General features: G+C 45.4%; 1 protein-coding gene and 1 long non-coding RNA gene across 36 annotated transcripts in view; one reads left to right on the top strand and one right to left on the bottom strand.

The window, feature by feature from the left end:
• Window positions 1-4,107, top strand: part of LOC111935901 (uncharacterized) — a 16,370-nt gene extending 12,263 nt beyond the window's left edge. For 2 of the 3 annotated variants that reach the window (XR_015277333.1, XR_002867907.2), the window contains 2 exons: window positions 2,999-3,100; window positions 3,218-4,107. This is a non-coding gene — a long non-coding RNA (uncharacterized LOC111935901). The remainder of the gene's footprint in view (window positions 1-2,998; window positions 3,101-3,217) is intronic. The other variant, XR_015277334.1, reaches the window with a different exon arrangement.
• The window catches only part of SLX4 (SLX4 structure-specific endonuclease subunit), a 27,809-nt gene extending 6,068 nt beyond the window's left edge, over window positions 1-21,741 (bottom strand). Inside the window, exons 1-13 of one of the 33 annotated variants that reach the window (XM_086854331.1) lie at window positions 21,557-21,741; window positions 16,600-16,680; window positions 14,229-14,932; window positions 13,177-13,356; window positions 12,227-12,401; window positions 10,351-10,566; window positions 9,195-9,409; window positions 8,646-8,788; window positions 8,007-8,320; window positions 6,277-6,556; window positions 4,928-5,010; window positions 1,781-1,927; window positions 751-920 (exon numbers count right to left, since the gene is read on the bottom strand). In XM_086854331.1, the coding sequence (XP_086710457.1) occupies window positions 751-920; window positions 1,781-1,927; window positions 4,928-5,010; window positions 6,277-6,556; window positions 8,007-8,320; window positions 8,646-8,788; window positions 9,195-9,211 (1,154 nt within the window). In that variant the 5' untranslated portion in view covers window positions 9,212-9,409; window positions 10,351-10,566; window positions 12,227-12,401; ... (2 more) ...; window positions 16,600-16,680; window positions 21,557-21,741. Of the gene's footprint in view, window positions 1-750; window positions 921-1,780; window positions 1,928-4,927; window positions 5,017-6,276; window positions 6,557-8,006; window positions 8,321-8,645; window positions 8,789-9,194; window positions 9,410-10,350; window positions 10,567-12,226; window positions 12,402-13,176; window positions 13,417-14,228; window positions 14,933-16,599; window positions 16,681-20,897; window positions 20,975-21,110; window positions 21,498-21,556 lie in introns of those variants that run through there. The other 32 variants (XM_086854322.1, XM_086854328.1, XM_086854324.1 and 29 more) reach the window with 32 other exon arrangements.

Below are 21,741 nucleotides of genomic sequence, written 5' to 3'. Positions count from 1 at the left end.
ATTTTTCTCTCCAGTATTTCTTCACCATTTGGCTGTCAGATCACTTTTGTGAGCTTTGTAAAGAATTTACATGAGGATATTGAGTTGAGTTTCCTAAGATGTACAAGGTCCAGTGTACTCCTAAATTCCAAATACCCTTTTCCAGGCGTCACATGAAAGTATCAGGCACATTCTTCCTTTCTGTGTTTGAGACTGACTACACTAAATCCCCTTGACAATGATAATGTCCCATAGAATGGCTAGGGCTAGAAAATATCTGCCATATGAAAGATTCCTGGCTTTTTGGAGTGACAGGGCACCTCTCTATATACATTTGGAAAGCCCCAACCATTTCCCACTCATATCTCAGCAACTGCTCCTGTTTCAAGCTCTTAGTGCATGCCTAGGACCATGACTGAGAGCATGGCTGACACAACACATGAAAGCCTGAGCATCCAATACATTCTAAGAGTGTTGTTCAGATGAAGTGAGAATCACACACAGAAGTTGTGCTCATCACCCTCAATATCAGCTGCCAACAGACATCCTGAGACAAAACTCAGCCAAAGTCTGCTGAGCACATACTGAACACAGAAACTCTCATACAGGCAGAAAAGCTGAGGGCAGGATGTCCTTACTGCCAAGTTTCATTTAAGATGTAGCAAAGGACTATGGAGTTTGTAAGCCATTAAAACTGCAACGGAAGATCTCAAACTGGGATCTGTGTGGCTGAAAGCCTGAGGGGGTCCAAAACATGCTCAGGGTACACACCTGGCAGCCAGAGCCTGCAGCTGGGGCCGCAGCCCAGGAGGGAAGTTGGTGTCAGCAGCATAGAGGTACCACAGGAAGGCAGCCACAGCCTCGGCAGACACATCACTCAGCAGCACCCGGTGCATCGGCGCGGCCCCGTCCTCCTCCACCACCAACCCCTCGCTGTGCACCTGGGCCACAGAAAGCAAAGTCTGTTTGTTAATAAAGCAACACAACACCTACATTCATCCTGGTTCCCATCAGCTCCTTCCATTCACTCATTCCCAGTCCCAGGACCAGGATGCCAAGGCAGGGTTATGTGGAGCTCCCTATGGAACAAGCCATGTCCCTCCTGACCCTATGGCTCTTAACTTTGTTTAACTTCTTGCCTTAGTCACACATATAAAAGGTGGTCTTAAAATTCTCCACTTAGGTTTGCAATCAAATTACTTCCCAGCCCAATTTCCATCTACACCTCTCTGTATGAGCTTCATCTGGCCTGTTTTGAATTTACCTAGAAGCTGCACAGGAGCAGGCTGGGAGCTGTTCAACCTAAAATGCTCTGGGAACAGTAGAACTCCTTCACTAGCCTTGCAGAAAGTGCAGCCAGTGCACGTACCTCCAAAGCAAGAATGACAAAATCTCTATGTAGATTATTTTAAGTACTTCCCAGAATCTTCCTATTCCCTGCTCACACTTCCCAGCCTGTGTGACAGGCAGGACACACCAAGATGGACAAGGCAGTCTGTGCTTGCACAGGGACAAAAATGCAAGGGCAAGAAGCACTTAGAAAGCTTCCTTCATTGCTCATGGGTGGAATGCAAGGATCCTTGACTACCCATAACCTCCCTCAATAGGATGAAGTAGCACATCTTTCACCACTTTGTCAGGATTTATTCTGATTTCCTAAGCTGAAAACCACTGCAGGTCCCAAGGCAGTTGCCATTAAGCCCAGCAGTGTTCTGTGCTGGTTTGGGGCACTGGCTGGCACTGGGAGGGGGCAGTCTGGGCTCTCCTAACCAGGAGCAGAAGGAATGCCAGCAGCACTCACAGCCTGAGCCGCCGCCGGGCACCGCGCATACAACACGAACAGGTGGGCGTAGAGGACATCCCCGCTGTCCACCTGGAACTGGACATCACTCAGGTGGGGGTTGTTGACCATGGCACCAAAATCTTGAGCCAACAGCCTGAGAGAAGACTAGGACACAGAAGGAGCACAAAGACAGGTGTTAGGTTACAGCTGTCAAGCGCTTTTCCAGAAAAATAAGAAGGGAGTAACACAGTTTTTCAGCACTGCTGTGTGGTGGGCCCAGCCTGGACACACCACCTCTGCCTCCTGAAGATAATCATCAGCTTCAGGAAATTCTGGTCTTCCACACGACAAGCAGACATAATGTCTAACAGACATTCCTGCTTTGTTTTCCTCTACTTTTTCCCAGCCTGCCCGTGGTGGAGAAAGGGCAGTTGTGTTGTATTGTGCTGTACTTGTGTCACAGCTCATTATCACCCTCAGATCTCACCACATGTTTCCTGCTGTGGTCTAGCCACAACCTATAGTTGGCCTCTTGATCTACTGCCTCCCACCACAATTTTAGGAAACTGTAACTTCCACTTCAACAGACTTGAACTCAATTCACTGTAATTAGGATAAGAGGAAAGAGGATGACTCAGGAGGGGGTAATGAGCCTTTCTTCTCTCTTTTCACTGTCTGGCAATGATAGCTGAGAAGAGCAGATCTGCAACAAGGGGCTCCAACAGAATAAAACTAACATAGGCATCCAGTTTAAAGGGATTTATGAGCATGCTAATGAAACCTCTTTTGTAAATTCCACTCCATTTTAAAAAAGAAATGCAACTTTTATTATCATTCCAGAACCTTTGGCTAGAATTCTGGGGAGGGCTGAGTTACCTGTGATATGGTGTGTTATGGTGACAGCAAGGTCAGGCTTGGGGTACGCTGCCAAAGAGCAAGGATGGCAAGACAGCTCCTCTGTAGCTGCTTCAAGGCAACTTCCTGAAGACTCAGATCCCTCCTAGTGCTGCAGCTCTGGAGGTAGCCCTGGAGTGCTTCAGGGAAGTGTAAAACACCCTAGGATCACAGCTGGCTTGAGAAACTGCCTGAAACCAGTTTATGGTTAACACCCTAATCACTGACCTTGTGCTTTTCAAACCTACTGCAGAACTGAGGAACTGCAAGTTTTATTCCAGGGAACATCTGCAGGAGATGCAGTTCCACCTGGAACAACACAGATCTCAATTTTCTTAGCAGGTTTCTACATTAGCAGTGGCTGTGGAGAGCCAACCTTTCAACTCGCTCCAGCCAGCAGGAATTAGCAGCACACACCAAGAACATTTCTCCAGGCCTTCATAGGTGGGCTGGGGAACATTCTGCATGTTGTGGCAGTGCTGTGGACTGATCTCCAAAGGGAAGACAGAAAACTCAGTTTGGAAACTAATCTGACTCTTCTTGCTTTCTTATTCTTGGCAGGTGGGATACCTGTGAGGCTGCTCTGGGGCTGCCAGCAAACACAGCTCCCGATGCGACGCTCCAGGCAGTGAGCCCAGAACAGATTTCCTGCTGGTGCTAAAATTATCAATCAAGAATGGGGAAATTAAACAAGGCCAGAAACCTCCTGGCTGCTCCATTCTCTGTGCAAGGCAGAGAAACTGGCCAGAAGACAGCTCTGAGCAGGTTTGAGCTGTGTGTTGGAGAACATTCTCTCCTGCTGAGGAGGCCACTGAGACTGGACCCCACTGATGTGACCAAGGGTTTTCATACAGGGGATGTGTTACCAATGCAATAAGTGCTTTTGCTCTACATGGTTACACTGTTTGTGCTCATATAAAGCACAAATCTCTCCCACTGACAATCCAGCTCTTCAACACTTCATCTGCTCAGGAAAACTATAATGGAATCAAACAGACTCTGAAAAAATGACCATACTGGTTTTGCTGGGAGCAACTGAGTTTCAACAACAGTGTGAGAACAGTTTGTGTATTGCTAAAGGCTTCTGGTTTAATAGAAAAACAAAACAAGACATTTTCCTGCTAAGGATAATTTTTTTGAATACTCCCAAATAATATCCAGAGTTTCTGTACCAAGTAGTTGGGATGCTCAAGTTTAACACCAATTCTCAGCTCAAGGAATTGTCTCCTTTTAGAAGTATCTTAATCCTTTAAGCATATGGAAGTATGTTGTCAGAGCATCAAAATTTATCCAGCACCAAAATGCACTTCCTTTCAGGGCATGATTATTCATTATCAAGCAAAAGATAGTAAGTTTTATCAGATAAAATGGATGACCTAGGTAAGAAAATTAATTAGTTTTATTTTGCATGAACTTCAATTGAATAAAACTGATTATACATTCATGGAAAATTACACATCCTCTGGTGCATGTGGGATAAAATGACATCTACAGAACACCACAGGTTTGACAAAAAAAATAATCTGTGACTTACTAGGCTGTGTTTCTCACTCAGTCACCACAGAGCACACACTGATTTTCAAACTAGATCCTCTGTATTCCCACAATTGAGGGTTTTCTACATCAAACCCTTTAAAAGCTCAATTAGCAGCAACAACTGCTCATATTCCATGGCCCTCACAACATTCCTTCATCTACCAGGCTTTTGTGCCAGGATTTAGTACAAGTCAACCAGTCATTGCAAGAATTCCCCCTCGCACAGCAGGACATGGTGTGGGGAGGAAGGTGCCAGAGGAGGAAGGAGCTCCATTCAGAACCATCCAGGGCTGGGTGTGTGAGCCCAGAGGGAGCAGCAGCAGCTCTGTCTCTCCTGGGCTGCTGCCAGTTTTCTCCTGGGCATTAAAGCAGTGTGCTGCACAACATGCTGCAGCTGCATCCCTGCTTCATACCACCAAACACTCTCAGTGCTACAACACAACCCCCTAATCTGCACAGCCTGGCCTTCTGTTCCCTGGCATTAAAATAATCTCTCACCAGGTAGGACAAGAACTGAAAAGTCCCCAGGCTCTTGTGGGCTTTGATGGAACACCCCAGGTGTGATCTCACCTGTGCCTATAATGAATCCTCAGTCACTGGGAACCTTAAGCACCACTCTTTCCACAGAAAGCAATGGGAAATAGTCCACACTTCTTTGAATTGCACAAATGCAACAGCTTTTTTTAAATTGTTATAGATGAATATGTAAAGAGTGGAAAAAAAGGTTATTCTTACTCTTTTACTGCTGCTCCTGAGGAGGCTCTTCTCCTTGGATGGGAGCACAAAGCCACTATGTGGAGGATCACTGGGAGTCAGATCTTCTCCTCAGGGAAGAAAATGCACAAGTCACATACAACTTCCTTGTGAGACAGAACGATCTAAGAACTGCTAAGAAGATTCTTGCTGTGACACCTGCTGTGACCAGGCTGACTGGGCTGAAGGCTCAGCCTCTCCCTCATGCCTTTTTGTAGGGCTTGGCTCTGGGTTGTGACAGGCTGAGGGTACCTAAGCACCATTTCACTGTTATTTATACACATTAAAGGGCCAGGGACCACTTGCTGCAGTTTAGCAGAGGAAATGAGGAGTATTATATCCAAGTGCAAATGCAGACAGGTGAGCTTAGGAACTGTGCTCTCTTTCACAGATGAACAGGAGACACAATAGATTCTACTGAAGAGCCAGAGCACTTTAAGGGGTCCCACTGCCCTTGAAATGTGCAGTTGTGCACCACATGCAACTGTGACTGGGGACATTAGAGAGTTGCCCACAGAGGAATTCCAGGTGTTGTATTTTTTCAACCCTGAGTAGGCACAGATAAACTTCAGGTTTGTGTAATCGATGTCCAACACAAAATCATCCCTCCTGTGCATCTCTCTCATCCGACTGTCTCAAGACCTGAAAAGACAGTGCACATAACAGAAAGGCTGTCCAGGTAGAATCATGGAATCACAGACTGGTTTGGGCTGGAAGGGACTTTAAAGCCCATCCAGTTCCATCCCTGCCATAGACAGAGACACTTTCCACTATCCCAGGTTGCTCCAAGCCCCATCCAGCCTGGCCTTGGACATTTCCAGGGATCCAGGGGCAGCCACAGCTTCTCTGGGCACCCTGTGCCAGGGCCTCCCCACCCTCACAGGGAACAATTTCTTCCCAATACCTAATCTAAATACAACCTCCTTCAGTTTGAAGCCAATCCCCCTTGTCCTATATGTCCTTGTGAAAAGTCCCTCTCCAGCTCTCTTGTATGCCCAAGATAAGCAGGAATGAAGATATTTTGTTTGACTGAACACATCCAGGCTCCCTTCTGGCAGAAAATACTTTGATATCTTTAATTTTAAAATGAAATTTAGTATCTGCTGTCCAGGACTTCTCTTAAAAGCTGGGATTTATGACTCATTTCAGAAATAACAGGTTGATTGTATCTACATCTTATTGCAGGAAAATGCGCCCTCACAGTATCACCTCTTGGATCAACACCAACAACCTGTGGATGCTGCCATGGCTCTCTGACTCAGCCCAGCCACAGTCTGGCTCTGTGTAGCTGAAAGAACCAGCTCAGGGCTCAAAAAGCTGCCAGAACTCACCTGGCTGCTCTGCTGCCTGAACATGGCCTGTGTCAAGGTTCCACTGAGTAAGGGTGAGTCCTTCCCTGGCCAACTCCACCAGATCCTGCAGGGTCTGAATGTCCTTCTGGCTCGGGGATAAAAACTGCCCGTCTCCTTCAGGACCTGGCTTGGATTCATCAGAAGTTTGGCCTCCGACCTTTGTGCAAGTGGGTCCCTGAGAACTGAGGTCAGGCTGAGTTTGCTGGGACACTTCTGGCTGGTGAGACCCCACCGATGGCTGAAGGTTCTCTGGCTTATTCTGTTCAAGTGAGGAGGAAAAAAGACACCAATAAATTAGATCCTGGTTTATGTATTTGCAGAGCTTGGAGAAGAGTGTCTACTTCATAGTCCTGAAACATCTATGAAGGATCACAGAGCACTGCCCAGGTATAGGGGATTCAGAGGAACAGCTCTCTGCAGCTCTGTGAAGGACTCTCCAGAGATAGGACAGCTCTGAACAGAAGCAAACTACAACGGAAAATGCAGAAAAACTGCCAAGCAGGGAGAAAGGATGGGAAAAATGCTCCCAATTCAACATCTAAACATTTCATTATAGCTCCATATAGCATATGAAGTTCCTGGCAAAAGTCACAGCTGAAGCTCTCCAGGTGCTTCTGTTCTGAGTTCTGAAATGCTTCTGCAGTTACACATAACTAAATCAAACTTTCACCTTGGAGTGGTTATTTTCCAGGTTTGGCCTTCATATCCCAAATAATAGTTTTTCTTGTTTATTTCTAAGTAAAAATAGTTCAGCCATTTCTGTGAATGGAAAGAATCAGAGGAAAAATGCACTCTTGCCATGATTTTAAAGACCTTTCTGCTTCTTATTTTTAAACTTCTCTGGCAGTTTTTGGCTTGAATTAAAGGTCAAAACTCCATAGAACAGAGTCCCTCCTCTCCAGCCTCAACCTGTAAAAAGCCAGAGAAACACTGGGCTTTGACTAGGGAAGAAGTATCAAATAAAGTACCTAAATATGAACAACAGATTTTGTACAAGAGCACCAAACACTTCTTCAGGAGAAGAAAGAGGGAAGAAAGGGAAGTGATATCCTTGGAGAAAAGAGACTGAGAGAGCTTGGTCCGTTTCTGTGGGCACTTTTTATAAAAATACAGAACACTGCAAGAGGCAGATCCAGGTGGAACCAAACTGAAAGAGTGGAACTGTGATTTGGATCAAAGCTCACATGCACCAGGAGGCAGTGGGATGCACAGGGAAGGCCTGAGTGCAAATGCTTTGCTGGACAACTCCAGGCACTCCCACCTTCTCTGTGCTAGCAAATATCAGGTTTAAACTTTTTTCCCCAATCCTAGCTGAGTGCACCATGGGCAAAGTTCACACTAAAACTGTCCAGAAAAAAGTGCCAAGTACAAAAACAAAAGCCAGGCTGCTATAAATCTGGACAAACTAATGGCAAAATGATCACGATGGGATCCCTTTACTCAGTACTCTCTATTCCCATCCCTTTTATTTTCTGAAAGCTCAAGAATCATGGTAGCATGAACCTTATTCTCTCCAAAAGGCAGAAATGAAAAGTTCAAGATCTTCAAACCTGACTGTGTAAGAGCAGGGGAGAACAGATCATGGGCAGCAAGTTTGCAGAGAAAGGGGATCACTGGTTTACATTCCAAATGAGGATACAGAAGGGATTTAGGGCAAGTATCAGGAACTAGGGCACACACATATGAGAGCAAGGACAACAGAGCCCCACCTGCACAGGTTTCCAGGGTACAATTGGAGGGGTTAAGGCTCTAGTGTAGAATGATTCGGGGTCACAGGGTCCTGTCAGAGCACTGCTCTTCCATAAAAAGCATTCCTTGGCTTTGGACAATGGCATGAGCCAGGCTGCTTTTCCAGACTCATCCTCCAGAATCCTACTAATGGGCAGCTGAGGGGTGGGAGGGAACTCCACCTCTTCCGTCAGCATCATAGCTACTCGCTCCTGGATCCTCTTTTGGGCCTTCTCCGGGTCCTGGAGCAGCAGAGGTGGAGGGGCACTGGCACCTTTTCTACGCCTTTTTTTGTCTTTAAAAAGAAAAGGAACCCAAGTAAGTAAACAACTGAACAGACAGAGCAGAGATCAACACAGCAGCAGCTTCAGGGACTGATTACAGCACTGAAAGGCATGGGAACACAACTCTTAAAATTGTGCAGGGAGTCCAAAACCTCACATGGCCCTTATGAAGAGAGAAATGAACACCAACAGGCCCATGGACTCCTTTTCTTGTGTTCTGGTCATGGGTGATATCAAACCACAGCTCCCACAAACATTGGGCAGCTTTCATTTGGAAATCCTGTGCCTTACTACCTTTGCCTTACTAATGCCCAACTCCAAATCCAACTGGGGTACCTGTGGGCAGGAGCAGGGTTGTGAAGTTTCCCCTCTGTACAGCTCTCAACCCTCTCCCCTGGAAGCTGTCTGCCTTTCTAAACCTTTCTGCACTCTGAAATGGCAAGGCTCTGCTCAGCAGCATGTACTGGACACACATGGCACTGCAGAAAGGACAAAATGATACGAGATAATGCTGAAAAAGCTGCATTAATCCAGGCTGCAGCAGGAGGAAAAGGAAAAGAATCTACTACAGGAGAAGTAACTACCATATTTTCATGTTATATCTCCTCACTTCCACAATTTACAAGAAACGACAGCTTAAGACTATTTTCCAGATTAAAAACAACAGATCAGTGAAAAAAAGCACAAGATTCCTGAAACCCATGGACATCCTGCAGTCATTCTTGACTGTCTGGATACTGCATATTGTTGAAGCTCTGACAGCTTAAACAAACCAGGAACAGGGCTGTCATCCCTCCTGTATCCAATAGGGAAGTTTTGGTGGAGAGCAGCCATGTTACTCCTGCAATAACACAGCCTCAGACACTGCCTTGCTGTAACACATACCTGATCCTGGCTTCCATTTGATTGGGAAAGCAGCCACTGCTTTCATATTTGTAACTGATTTTGCTTGTTCCTGCTTTTCTTGCTCCAACAGAGAGCGTGACATTGCTATGGCAACCTGCAAATCTTCATCCTTAGGCTCTATTTTGGCCTTCTTCTGTGTTTTCCTCGAGTCCTCGGTGGAGGGGCCTTTCCGCTTTGCCCTGCTGGGTTGATTGCTGAAATCCAAGAATGCAGGAGGAAGCCAAAAGCCAAAAGTTAATGTGACTGGATCAGACACAACAATCATGGAGTACTCCTGAGCAGCTGTTCCATTTGCTCAGAGAGATTCCCATGTCAAGCATAATAAAAACTATTCAATACTTTCTTTTCTAGCAGAGAGCAAAGAATTTCTTATCATTCATGGAATTTAGAGAAATTTAGAGAAATCTTATTTTGGGATATAAGCATCTGCTGTCTCTACCTTGAATGATTTTTTTTTTTTTTACCAAAGGGGAACAAATAAGCTGAAGCAGGGAGAAAACCAGATCACCAGAAAATGCCTTCCCACCTCTCTGCTTCCACAAGGAACAGTCAATCCTTCCTTGGCACAATGGGACTTATGAGCTCCTCCACAAATTCACTCAGGCACCACTTGCTACACTCTGAAGATTCTGCTCAAATCCAAGTGAGCAGTTCTGTACCACATTCCAAAACATCACATCTGCTTCCTCTTTAGCTCAGGGTGAAAGCATGTTCCCAGGACAGCCATGAGCTGAGGCACTGGCACCACAGATCTCAGGAAAGGCTCCACACTCTTACTCTGTGGTTTGCTCAATCAGCTCAAACACACCATTCAGCTTTACTGAGCAATTGCCTCACAGAGCACAAATCATTCTGACAAACCACTGGGAGGTTATTTACTCCCCATTTGCTCCTGCCTGCTGGCTTTTAAAGTCATCCACCACCTGACCTCTTCTGAGGAAAATTAAGACAATTTCTCCAACTGACTGCCACATCCTCCTCACCTGGTACTGGGTCATGGCTCTACTTGACCTGCTTTGGACTCAGGATTTGCCCAGTGTGTGAGTCAGCCTTGCATTCACTGCTCTTCCCAACTTCCAACAACTCTCAGGCCAAAGGAAGCAACCAGCATCTTTTGTTTATCCTACCAGCTTACCTGGGACACTGAAGAGCTGCATCACCAAGTGTGGCCACCTGCAACTGCACTGCCTGAAGAAGCAGATTAGGAGGCACATCCATCTCCACAGCACAGCGTTTCAGGTGACTGACTCGGCTCTGGGGGGATTGGAACTGCTTCCCACAGATGGGACACTCAGGGACCACTGGTTTGCTGGAGGATGACATCTGTGCTTCTTCCATCTCATCCAGACACCTGGGAGACAATGGCAAAGCTTACCTATGGAGACTTTGAAGGATCCATGCCGAGACTGAAGCCATCAAAAGGAACAGTAATAATAATAACAACAACACAAGAATTATTTTAAAAGCACAATCACTTCTAATATTGGTAACAGCCATGAACATCCACTAAAGAAACAAGAATTATGTGGCCACCGCTGTGATAAACACGACATGGAACAATTACATGGAGATAATGATCTCAGAGGCATATTAAAAACATATTGCTCAAAGGCAAGTGAAGTGAATAACTTCAGAATCACAGAGTCCCACAATGGTTTGGCTTGGAAGGAACCTTAAAGGCCATCCTGATCCACCCCCCTGCCATGGGCAGGAACACTTTCCACTAGAACAGGTTACTCCAGCCTTGTCTTGAACACCTCTAGGAATGAGGAATCCACAGCATCTCCAAAGAACACACTTCATGTGTGTCATCCCTCTTTCTGCATTCATTCTAACATTCCAGCTCATTTATAAACCCCTGTTAACAGAAAAGGGAGCAGCTGAATTGACACCATGCTCCAGAGTGCAGCATGATGAACTTCCAATAACTTCTGGCAGGCTGAAACTGTGTAAAAATTTATACTTGTTCTTTTTCTGTTCTCTCCAAAGAGATTCAGGGTGTGAAATTCTGGATCTGCAGGACCTATTGCAAAAGTCACTCCCTGATTAGGTAATGACACCCACAAGGCTGTGCTAAGAGAGCATTCAGCACTGGTGATTACTGCTGTGTCAGTCCATCTGTCCACCTACAGCTTCATTCTTGGGATGAAGGCTGCTATCAAAAAATCCCTGGCTAATATAATCTTGTAATCTCTACATATGATGACATGTTAATAGTTCAGAAAGCCTGATTTTTCAAAAAATACATCTAGCACACTGTCACTGTTTTACAGCTTTTGTCCTCAAGCAGCACAAAATGTCTGAAAACAGAAACAACAGTAACACTTAGAAAGCTACAGGTGCAAGCAAGCCTGATCAGTGGGAGCCACTGATGAAGGACTGGACAATTTACATCACTCCTGCTTTCTTGAAGTGCTTGAATTAAGAATTTACAATCATTCAAATGTGTTGTTTCTGATACTTCGCCAACAGAAAAGCACAGTTTCAATTTCCAAAGAGTTGCCTGTACATAATATATTGTATTTGATATTTATCACTAAGGAAATTGTTAAACGAAAGGCAGTAATTTCAATTGAGTCATCTCTCTGAGTTGTGTCACATTATCCTAAGCAAACAGCTCAGGTACAGTGACATACCAAATATCCTTAGATGAATTTTAGCAAAACAGAGCAAACATAATTTTGTTGGCTGAACTCAGTAGATCTCAAAATTTGCATTAGGGAGTCATCACTAAGGCTACAAAAGACCTTTAAGACTACCAAGTTCCTTTAGAATGGCAGCTCCTCTGCCACACTGCTAATGAAAGCAGATTTGGCCTGGCCACACACATGCAGAAGCCCTGCAGGGCAAGGCAATCAGCCTCTGCTTTCACATCAAAATGACTCATTAATTCAAGCCAGAAAGGTAAAGACTGTCATGCAGAATCCCTGCTCCCAGTTCTTCCATGGCTGGGCTGAGTGAGGAGTCTATGGGGGGCTGGATGGAAAGGACAGGTCCTGCTGGTGTTTCACCTGTTGACGTGCTGCTCTCGTCGCAGGGTGTTCATGGCTGTGAGATCCTTCTGGCAGATCTGACAGAAGAACAAGCCTGCATCTTCCAGGCTTGCCAGGGCTTCCTCCTTGGATTCCTGCTGAAGAGCCAAAGCCAGAGCACTGTCGTGTTCCACAGATGGGAGATGGTGGGTATCTGGCAAAGAAGGCAGAGATGATATAAGATGGAAAACTAAATGCTGTATGGAAGGTGAGAAACTGTTACACTTGTCATTATTAGCTTATTAAAATAGACACACAAAAATTAACTGCAATTTTTCTTTTGCACCTTCACACCTGATTTCTCACTGGGAAAGGTACAACCTGCTCCTTTCCAACACTCCAAGACTGGACCTAGCCCAGGAGCAGGAGGTGACAATTAGCTCACAGTGCATCACATATCAGAGACAACGAAGGGACAGTTTTGGCTAAAGTTTCTAGGGAGAATATGGAATTTTCACACATTGAATGTATAACACAGCAGATTTTCACATCCATACAGAACCAATAGGACTTGATGTATAAAGAACCAGCCAGAGTAAATTTGCTGTGAATTCAGTTCATCAACACAGAACTTATCACCTTAGACATGGAGATGTACAAAGATGGGGCTACCTAAGAGCTGCTTAACACTGTCCCAAGGGAAGGATGACCAAGTTCACTGTTCCTGGTGCAATTTCAACCTGTTTCCAAAAAGACAATTATTCCTCCAGAATTTACATGAGGTTAATCCAGCTCTAGAAAAGAGCTGGGGAAAAAAAAGCATGGATAATCCTTTAAGGAAGTTTTCTCAAGGATCTGGAGTGATTTGCACACCAAGCCACTAAGCCAGCCAGGAACAAAGCTTGGGCATCCAGGACCGCTCCTCAGGCACTCCACATTCTCACCAGCCACTCATTCTGCACACACCAGAGCCAAGAGGAGACACGTACCATCCTCAGGAGGGTTCTGCTCCTGGCTCCTGACAGGAAAATCCCCGCTGGCTGCAGCCTTTGGAACGCTCCCATCCGAACTGTGTTTCAGCTGCTCGGGTGCCACCCTCTTGAACTGCTGCATTCTCTCCACCACCAGCTCTGCCACCCGCACCTTTGGGGTGGGTGAGGAGCAGGTTCCTGGAGGAGTAGCAGGAAGGAAGGGTAAGGTAGTCTGGGAACAGCCACTCAGAGGATTTACTAGAGGGGGAGAAAACACCAGTTTTACCAGGCAGCTTTAAACACACACTGAGAGCTGCTGGTAGGCCCTTCCCTCAGAGCAGCCTGGGCCAAGCCCAGTTCTGCAACAGCCATTCTTGGAGAAGTGAACAATTTGTGTAGCCACAGGAACAACTCAGGGTTCTGTGCTACAGGGGTGTTTAGGGACCTTTGTATCCTTCTAGAGGCAGGAATATTAAGGAAGCCTTGCAGGAAGGTCTCCAGCAGGGACAAGGAAGGCAGCCCCACAGCCCTGCTCTCCCACCATTCCCACCACACAATGTCCCATTCCTGACTGACCTAATTTATCAGTTTAAGAACTTCCATCACTGGTGACTGCATTCTGGCCATTGTATTTAACAGCTACTGAAGGACTAATTCTTTATGAAGAATTTATGAAGTTACCTTTCCTAACTCAATCATGTTTTTGCCCTTGACAACATCCAGTTGATGTGATAATATGCCATCATACAATGAAGCACTGAGTGAAAAAGCACCACAATGAGCTTGCTTCTAGATGATCTGAGAGTTATTTTTCTCAGTTCTGATACTTCAAAAAACAGTGAATAATGACTGGCCAACAAATCACTTTGTACCAAGGCTTCACCTTACTGAGGGACATCTTCTGCCTGCAGCACAGAACACAATCTTAGGTTAAACCCGTGTAAGGGGCAAGCCTGCTTCCAACAGTGCTACTGTGTCCCCTCCAGATGGATTTCTTAAAACCTTCACTGAGCTGCACAGTCTTTCCAGTCCTTACCTATCTTCTGTTTGAACAAGTTCAGATCACTCACCTGTCAGAGACCTCTGGCTACACTCAGTGGTCTCTGTGCTCAGCTGGCTGGCAGGGAGAGGGCTTCTTGCTCCATTCTCCTGTGCAGTCTCACAGGCTGCAGCATCACCATCTTCTTCATGCACCAGTGTTTGCTCCTCTGGACCCAAATCTCGAGGCAAGTTTGTCTCTTTCACTGCTGGTAAGTGATGATGGGTTTGGCTCTTGGCAGCAGCTTTGCCTCTTCTTAATTTGCTTCGTGTTGTGGTGCTCTTTGGCCTGTTCTGAGCCCTCTTTGTTGCCTCAGCATCTCCAGCCTTTTTCTTTGCCCTACTCAAAATATTTGCCCACAACTCTTTAAAATCATTGTCCTGTTCATCCATTGGCTTTCCAGTACCACTGTGGCCTATGAACTCTGTGAGGACTGGAGGGCAGGGGGAAGCACCAGAATCAGCTCAGATTTGCATCAGCCCTTCCAGCACCTCAGAGATGTCCATTCTCCAGACTCCAATGAGGTTGCCAGACAGGGTGGGCACTTCCAACAGTTCATTCTTCCACACTTAATTCACATTCAGCAGAGCATGTTTTCCTCTCCAAGGAACCTGCTTTCACAAGCTAGTTCTTCAGAAGACTCTGGACCATAAATTAGGCACCTCAGTTTGTGCAGTGCATGTATAGGATCATCATGGTAATCTACAGAGCTTCAGAGAGACACTTAGGAAAGCCCTTAAAGAAACAAAAGAAGGTGGTCATGCATAATTGTACAGGCAGATGCAGTGAGGGACAAGGTGTAAACTGCTGAAGAGAAGAGAATTTGCATGAAATACTAAGATTAGAAACAGCACATACTGACCCCAAACAGTGTCCCTATAACTGTACAACAGACATGCCCAAGACACATTAGCAAAGGAGAGGAAAGATTTTAAAACAAGTATCTGATATGGGGTAGGTTTTCATCTTGGGGCTCTGGATTTGGACTGTCCTTTCATCATGCACATTCCTACTTATATTTATATGGCACAAAACCAGAGAATGAAACAGGAAAAAAAACCCATCCTTCAGCTCAAGCAGATTCTGGAGTGTTAAACTCCACTTCGAGACATTACAGCTGCAGAGAGGAGAGATCAACTTCATTTTGAGAAGTAAATAAATGGAGTTTCTGGCATTTCAGAAGGGGTTTTGGGGCAAGTCGGAGAACAATTTTATTAAACATGTTCACATTTTCTCCTCTTACCTCTACAGTTGCTCACTTAGGATTAGCTCCTGCTGAATTCTTCCCCTGAATACTCAAGAAACCATGGCACTGACCATGTTTCCCAAACTGCTGTCACTAAATAAATGGTATATTAAAATTAATTTCTTAATTTTTCAGCTACAGCAAGAACAGCAGTACTAGGCAGGGATTATCTGGAACAGCACTGGGTACAGTGTCCAGATGGAAATGCCATCAACTCCCAGGCAACATTAAAACTAGAGCTCTATTCTTACATATTTTCATTGTCCCCTTCGTCCTAGTCCTGAGTTCATGATGGTTCTGGCTATTTTACCAGGGGTTTTATATTGCTCCCAAACCCCACTTCTTTCAAACCTAAACCAGTGTTTCACTTGGAATGGCAGCAGCTGTGGTCCAGTTTCTCCAGTAAAGCTCTGGGCACAGAAAGACTCAAAAAGCACGAAAAACTCATGGGAGATTATTTTCTCAAATGGCTTGGCTGCAGACATGAGAGGCAGAGGAATGCTGGTTACACACTCCCATGGGTCAGTCTTTCCTATAAGCAATTACAGATGTTAATGGATTTATTTATTTTATACTCAGGCTCCCAAACCTGCAGAGGATTTTGCTGTGAATCTTGGAGTAATCTTCTGTTAGGGAGAAACAAAAGTTTTATGCAGCTGGCTCATAAATTTACTTTTTCTGGACAGAACCCTGATGTAGTTATAACTGTAATTGACCATTTTCTTTTAAGGAGACAGCATGTGCAGAAGTCCCAAATCTCATATCCTACATGGCTTTAAATACCTCAGACACATCTGTACTGCTGGATTATTTATGGTGAGTTCCTGATATTAATCTTAGAAACAGATCAGCATTTTGGCATTTGCTATCAATGTTCAGTGTCCCAGGCAGATCAGACACACCTATGATGCAAAACTAAGAATTTATCTGTATTACTCCTCCATCTCCAGACCTGCATTTACAGGTTCTTGCCCTGTTCAACATCTCAGTATTTCTTAAGTTGCTGCTATTGCTGCCCATAAAAACCAGCTCTGGCACCAGTTTAACCTCAAAAAGTGATGATTTTGAAAGTAATTTCTTTCAGTGTAATAGTCAGTAAATTTTGGAAGATTTTAGGACTCAACAAATCACAAATAAAATAATCAGCAGCACTTACCTGTTCACTGAGATACCAAATCTGTAGCCCAGCTGTGCCCTTCAAGTGAACATGGATCAGGAAAATGGTGCAAAGCAGGACCTGTAAGAATGAAAGATAGAACCTGGTAAATGGAGGAAAAAGGATGGATTTAGTGTATTTTGAAATGATTGCTCTTGATGACCATTTGCACCATTTCAATAGGTACCAGATGGGAGCCTACAAAAAAATATGGAGAGGGACTTTGGACAAGGGCCTGGAGTGACAGGACAAGGGGTAACAGCTTCCCACTGCCAGGGAGTAGGATGGGATACGGGGAAGAAAATCCTCCCTGCGAGGGTGGTGAGGCCCTGGTGCAGGTTGCCCCATCCCTGGAAGTGCTCCAGGCCAGGCTGGACAGGGCTTGGAGCAATCTGGAATAGTGGAAGGTGTCCCTGCCTGTGGCAGGGGGGTGAAACTGGATTATCTCTAAAGTCCCTTCCCACTCAAATTATTCTGTGATTTAAAAGTATTCACCTATTACATGCCTTCAATTTACTGCCTTGAAATTACTTAAATCATAAAACCCTTTAAAAAACCCAAACAGCTAAAACATCTGTTACCCTCCCACTTTTCAGAGCAGCCTCTCTTTTAACCCCTGAAAATATTTTTCCACCAGCAGTCCAACTTGACATGCTCTCAAACACAGAACATTTGGGCCTGCTCACTTGCTGCTTTACACTGTGTGTCTGTTCCAGGAACAATTCTCCTGCCATTTCAGTCTCCAGGAATATGTCATCACCCTGGCTACAACAGTCCATCAGTGCTAAGCAGGCCTCCACAACTTGCACACAGCAGATAGCTTCTCCCCTCCCGAGCACCACAGTGGTGCCTCAGGACATCTCCTCCTCAATTCCTCATCTTGAAAGAAAAATTCACTTTTATACTTCCAAAACCAGGGAGACACCTTGGAAGCAATCTCTTGTATTTCACAGGAAATGCTAAGGGAAATGGGATTATTTAACATTAGAAAGTGAGGCAAAAACAAAACCTGAATTATTGTCTGGGGTTCCAGTGCAGGAAGAACGTAGACCCACTGGAGTGAGTCCAAAGGAAGCCACCTTTCTCCTCCACCCCTCCCTCCAGCTTCACCTCAGTCTACAGAAATCAGCTAATTGCCAGGGCCTGCATGACCCCAGCCACTAACACAGTGTGATGGCAGCAGCAGGATGATGGGATGCACCATGCTGGCTTGTGACAGTGTGACTTCTGAAAAAGCACATGATCTTCCATCTTTTGGGGTATTCTTCACTAGAGCCTGTTTTCTGCAGGTTCCTGCACTAACCAACACCTTTATCACTACTTCATAAACACATGACACTGCATCAGTACAGTGCAGAGTCTCTGCTGCTGTAAAAGTGCAAAAAAATTTAACACTGAGGACAGCAGAGCTTGTTCTGTGAGGAGAGAACAAATGTAAGTGTAAAACAGGAATCCAAAGAGGGTACAGCTCTCTTGTCTTGGTCTCTGCCAGCTTCCCTGTGCCAGAGAAGGGTAACAAACCAGATGCAAAAAACAGGAAATGAGAAATTAATTCAAGTCTCTATAAACAAGGGAATGCTAGGTGGGAAAATCATACTGAGATTCCAGGGAGCAATCTCAGCAGGGATCAGCATCAGTGTCCATCTGACACCACCCACTTCCAGATCTGATATCCCTTCGGTCCTCACATTTCTGTTCAGGGCTACACCTCCCCTTGCCAGCACCCTGTTCATATGGTAAAGAATTTCAAAGCATTTCACAGTCACTAAAAAAAAAATCTAACACATTCCAGACAGAATTTTAAATCATTACTTACACAACAAAGTGTCCCTCTACCAACACATCCCCAGAATAGAAAATTCACTTTATACCTCCTCTGGAAGGACAAAGGGGAAGTGAGGAGAAAAATAAAAACTAACGATCGTTCAGGTGCAAGTGCTCCTGGTTGTATGCAAACACAGGAGCACACAAATCACAAACAGAAGCAGCTGGTGATGCAAAAATCAAATTGGTTTGACTGAAAACAACAAGCTATTAATTTTAAGAGAATAATACAATTGATTTTAAGGACTGAACAAAAACATTTTGGTAGAGGACCCAAAAATCAATAAAGAGAACCATATTTGATAAAAACTCACCTGGTTTTCAGAGAAAGAAAAGTAATGAGAGTGATAATAAAAACAAAGATGTAAAATAATATCATGGTGATGGAATTGGATTCTGAATAGAACAAAGAATTTAAACAATGCAATGTATTAAAACCAGGAGGTAAAATTATGCTGTCAGAAAAAGTTAAGGACTTTCAAAAAAGTCCTTCATTGGTGTACATGAAAACTAAGAATAAAAATCTACCGAGGCCACTACATAAACTGTGGAACTGTTAATCCTGCAAATACTAAATATTTCCATAATATCCATCCCCTGATGGTGCTGAAAGCAGCCTATTTTAGGAGCAAGCCAAAGCACATTGAAAAGCAGCTGCTGAAGGTGTTTCTGTCAATAGAATCGGATCATTTGCAAACAGAAGTCACTGTGATTTTTCAAAAAGGACAATTAGGGAAGTAAACCCCCATCTTGCAGATTGAGCTCAACAAAAGGCTGATAAAGAAAGGGCTTATACAGGAATTGATGAATAAAGAGGGATAATAAAATTAAGCCAAGTCAACACAGTTTATAAAAACCCAGACCTACATTCAGCTGATAACGAGAGCTCTCTGTGTTATCAGAGGGGTAATTCTTCTATAAACCACTAAAGGAGTATTAGGGGACAAAATGATTAATTAAAATCCAACAGAATCAATACAAGGCATTCAAAATTATTAAAATGCAGCTAAGTAAGTTCCAAAATGCAGCTGCAAACAGCTGCCATCAAGCACTTATGTTTCTAGTACCACCCCACAGAGATTAACTCTCTGCCTGTCCTGTTTTTCTGTTCTTTACCTTAAGAAATGAGTTGGGAGAGACCCCAACTGCCAGGAGCAAGCTGTCAGAAAAGGGAACCATTGGAACCATCATCATCCTTCCAAACGACAATGTGGCCTCATCCCAGCTCTCCATCCCATGATTCTACCCCAACAGGGATTATTGTGACCATGTCAACCAATTCTGTTATTTTGTACATCAAGAAAGGAGCAGTGATATTTGTGGCAAGAAGATGAACTGAATAATTAATGAAAAAGTGAAAATAAAGGGAAGTAAGACCACTCCCATGTTAAACATTCAAGCCATTCTTTTCTAAAAAGGCAGCATTATTCTGAAGTGCACATTCACTTAAAACAAGGTCACTTCTACTGATTTTTTTCCCCAAAATAATGTCTTCTGATTCGTGATTATGTTGAAGACAAATATTAAGTGAAATGAAACAAAGTATCTTGATTTCTCTAAAACAGGAAGATGCTCTCTTTGAAAAGGTGACCAACTCATCATGGATTTCTTCGGGTGACCTGATAATGCATCTTTTACACCAACACTTCATTAATTTGTAACAATGAATAACTTGCTCTCTTCTCAGCTAATATCACACACAAGAGCTACACTCAACCCCTCAACACTCTGCATGTAATGAAAATTGACCCAGTGGGAAAAACAAAGAGTCAGAAGAACTTGAGGTTCATTTTCTTCCAAATGTAAAGCTTATAGTAACAATTCTTTCACTTTCTGTTTCCAGTTTGCTCTGACACATCTGTACTGGTGTCCAGACAACTGTTCTAACCCAAGCACCAAAATCAAAGGGGAAAGAAGGGACCAGGACAGGAAGAACGGTGTTTTAAACAGATATAAAAGCCAAGCACATAAGGGCCTTTTCTGATAGACAAAACCCAGTCTGTGGTTTTTAAGAGTTCATACAGAGCCAACAGACCGAGCAACAGCCAATGTCACTGCCTTTAGGCTTTACTGGAGTCAAACTGGTTTTGCCCAGCTGCAATTTTGGCTTTATCTAAAATCTGAATGATTAAAATAACCTGTCAGCAGGTTCAGAGACCGAGTGTTGCCAGTAAAGCAGCTGACACTGCCTCCCTTCAAGGCAGGCCCACATCACAGAACCATGGAATGGCTGGGGCTGGAAGACACCTTAAGGCTCAACCCATTCCAGCCCCTGCCATGGGCAGGGACACCTTCCACTGTCCCAAGTTGCTCCAAGTCCCATCCAACCTGGCCTTGGACACTTGCAGGGATCCAGGGGCAGCCACAGCTTCTCTGGAAACCCCGTGTCAGGGCCTGCCCACCCTCCCAGGGAACAATTCCTTCCCAATGTCCCATCCATCCCTGCTCTCAGGCAGTGGTGAGCCATTCCCTGCCTTGCGCTGTGGCTCCAGACTCTTGTCCAAACTCCGTCTTCACCCTTTTGAATATGCTGTTCCTTGTGCCCCTGAGCCTGAAAACAAGAGATAAAATTCCACTTTGCTTCATAAAGCAGCGACAAATGAATCAGAATTGCTTTCCCTGCTAACACTGCTAGAAGGAAGTTTGCTTTGAAGCTGGACACGGTGAACGTCTTCAATGAATCCTACCGGCTGTCAGTGAAGCGGCTGTTCGGACCCTGACGCCCTCGCCTCCTTACCCTGAGCAGCTCTGCCTCTGCTTATGCCCGAATTTCTGCCTTTGACGCCACGCTAACAGCGAGGATGGAGCTCCATCCTCCAGCACCGCTCATCCCCAGCTGCTGCCCCGGGGCTCAGCTCCAGCCGAGGGCCGCGACCTGAGCCCCCCTCAGACCCACACTGGGACCGCCCGTCATTGTGAACGTCATGTCGATTACGTCATACAAGAGACGTAACGCCTGGGATGAGGCCAGCCCCGCCTCCAACACCGCCCCCTCCTCGCCACCAGGCGGCGCCGCGTCGCGCTGAAGGCGCCGGCGTCATGACGTCACTCACTCCCGCCCGCCTGCCGCCGTTGTGAGCGTTTCTCTCCCACCCTGGCGGGGCCCGCCGCCGCGGCCCTGCCGCCCACCCACCTGTCGGCCGCGGCCCGGGCTGGCGGCCCTGCCCGCGCCCCACCGCCACGGCGGGGAGCCCCGGTGCGAGCCCCCAGCGCATGCGCGGGGCGCCAGCCGTGTCGCTCGGCTCGCTGAGGGCACCGCGCATGCGCAGACCGACCGGCGGGACGTTGACAGGGCCCTCGCGCTACCTGCGCATGCGC

This window comes from Cyanistes caeruleus, chromosome 17 (assembly GCF_971803275.1).
Source record: "Cyanistes caeruleus chromosome 17, bCyaCae1.hap1.1, whole genome shotgun sequence".
In the NCBI taxonomy this organism is placed as follows: Eukaryota; Metazoa; Chordata; class Aves; order Passeriformes; family Paridae; genus Cyanistes; species Cyanistes caeruleus.
This window is presented reverse-complemented; position numbering and strand designations above follow the sequence as displayed.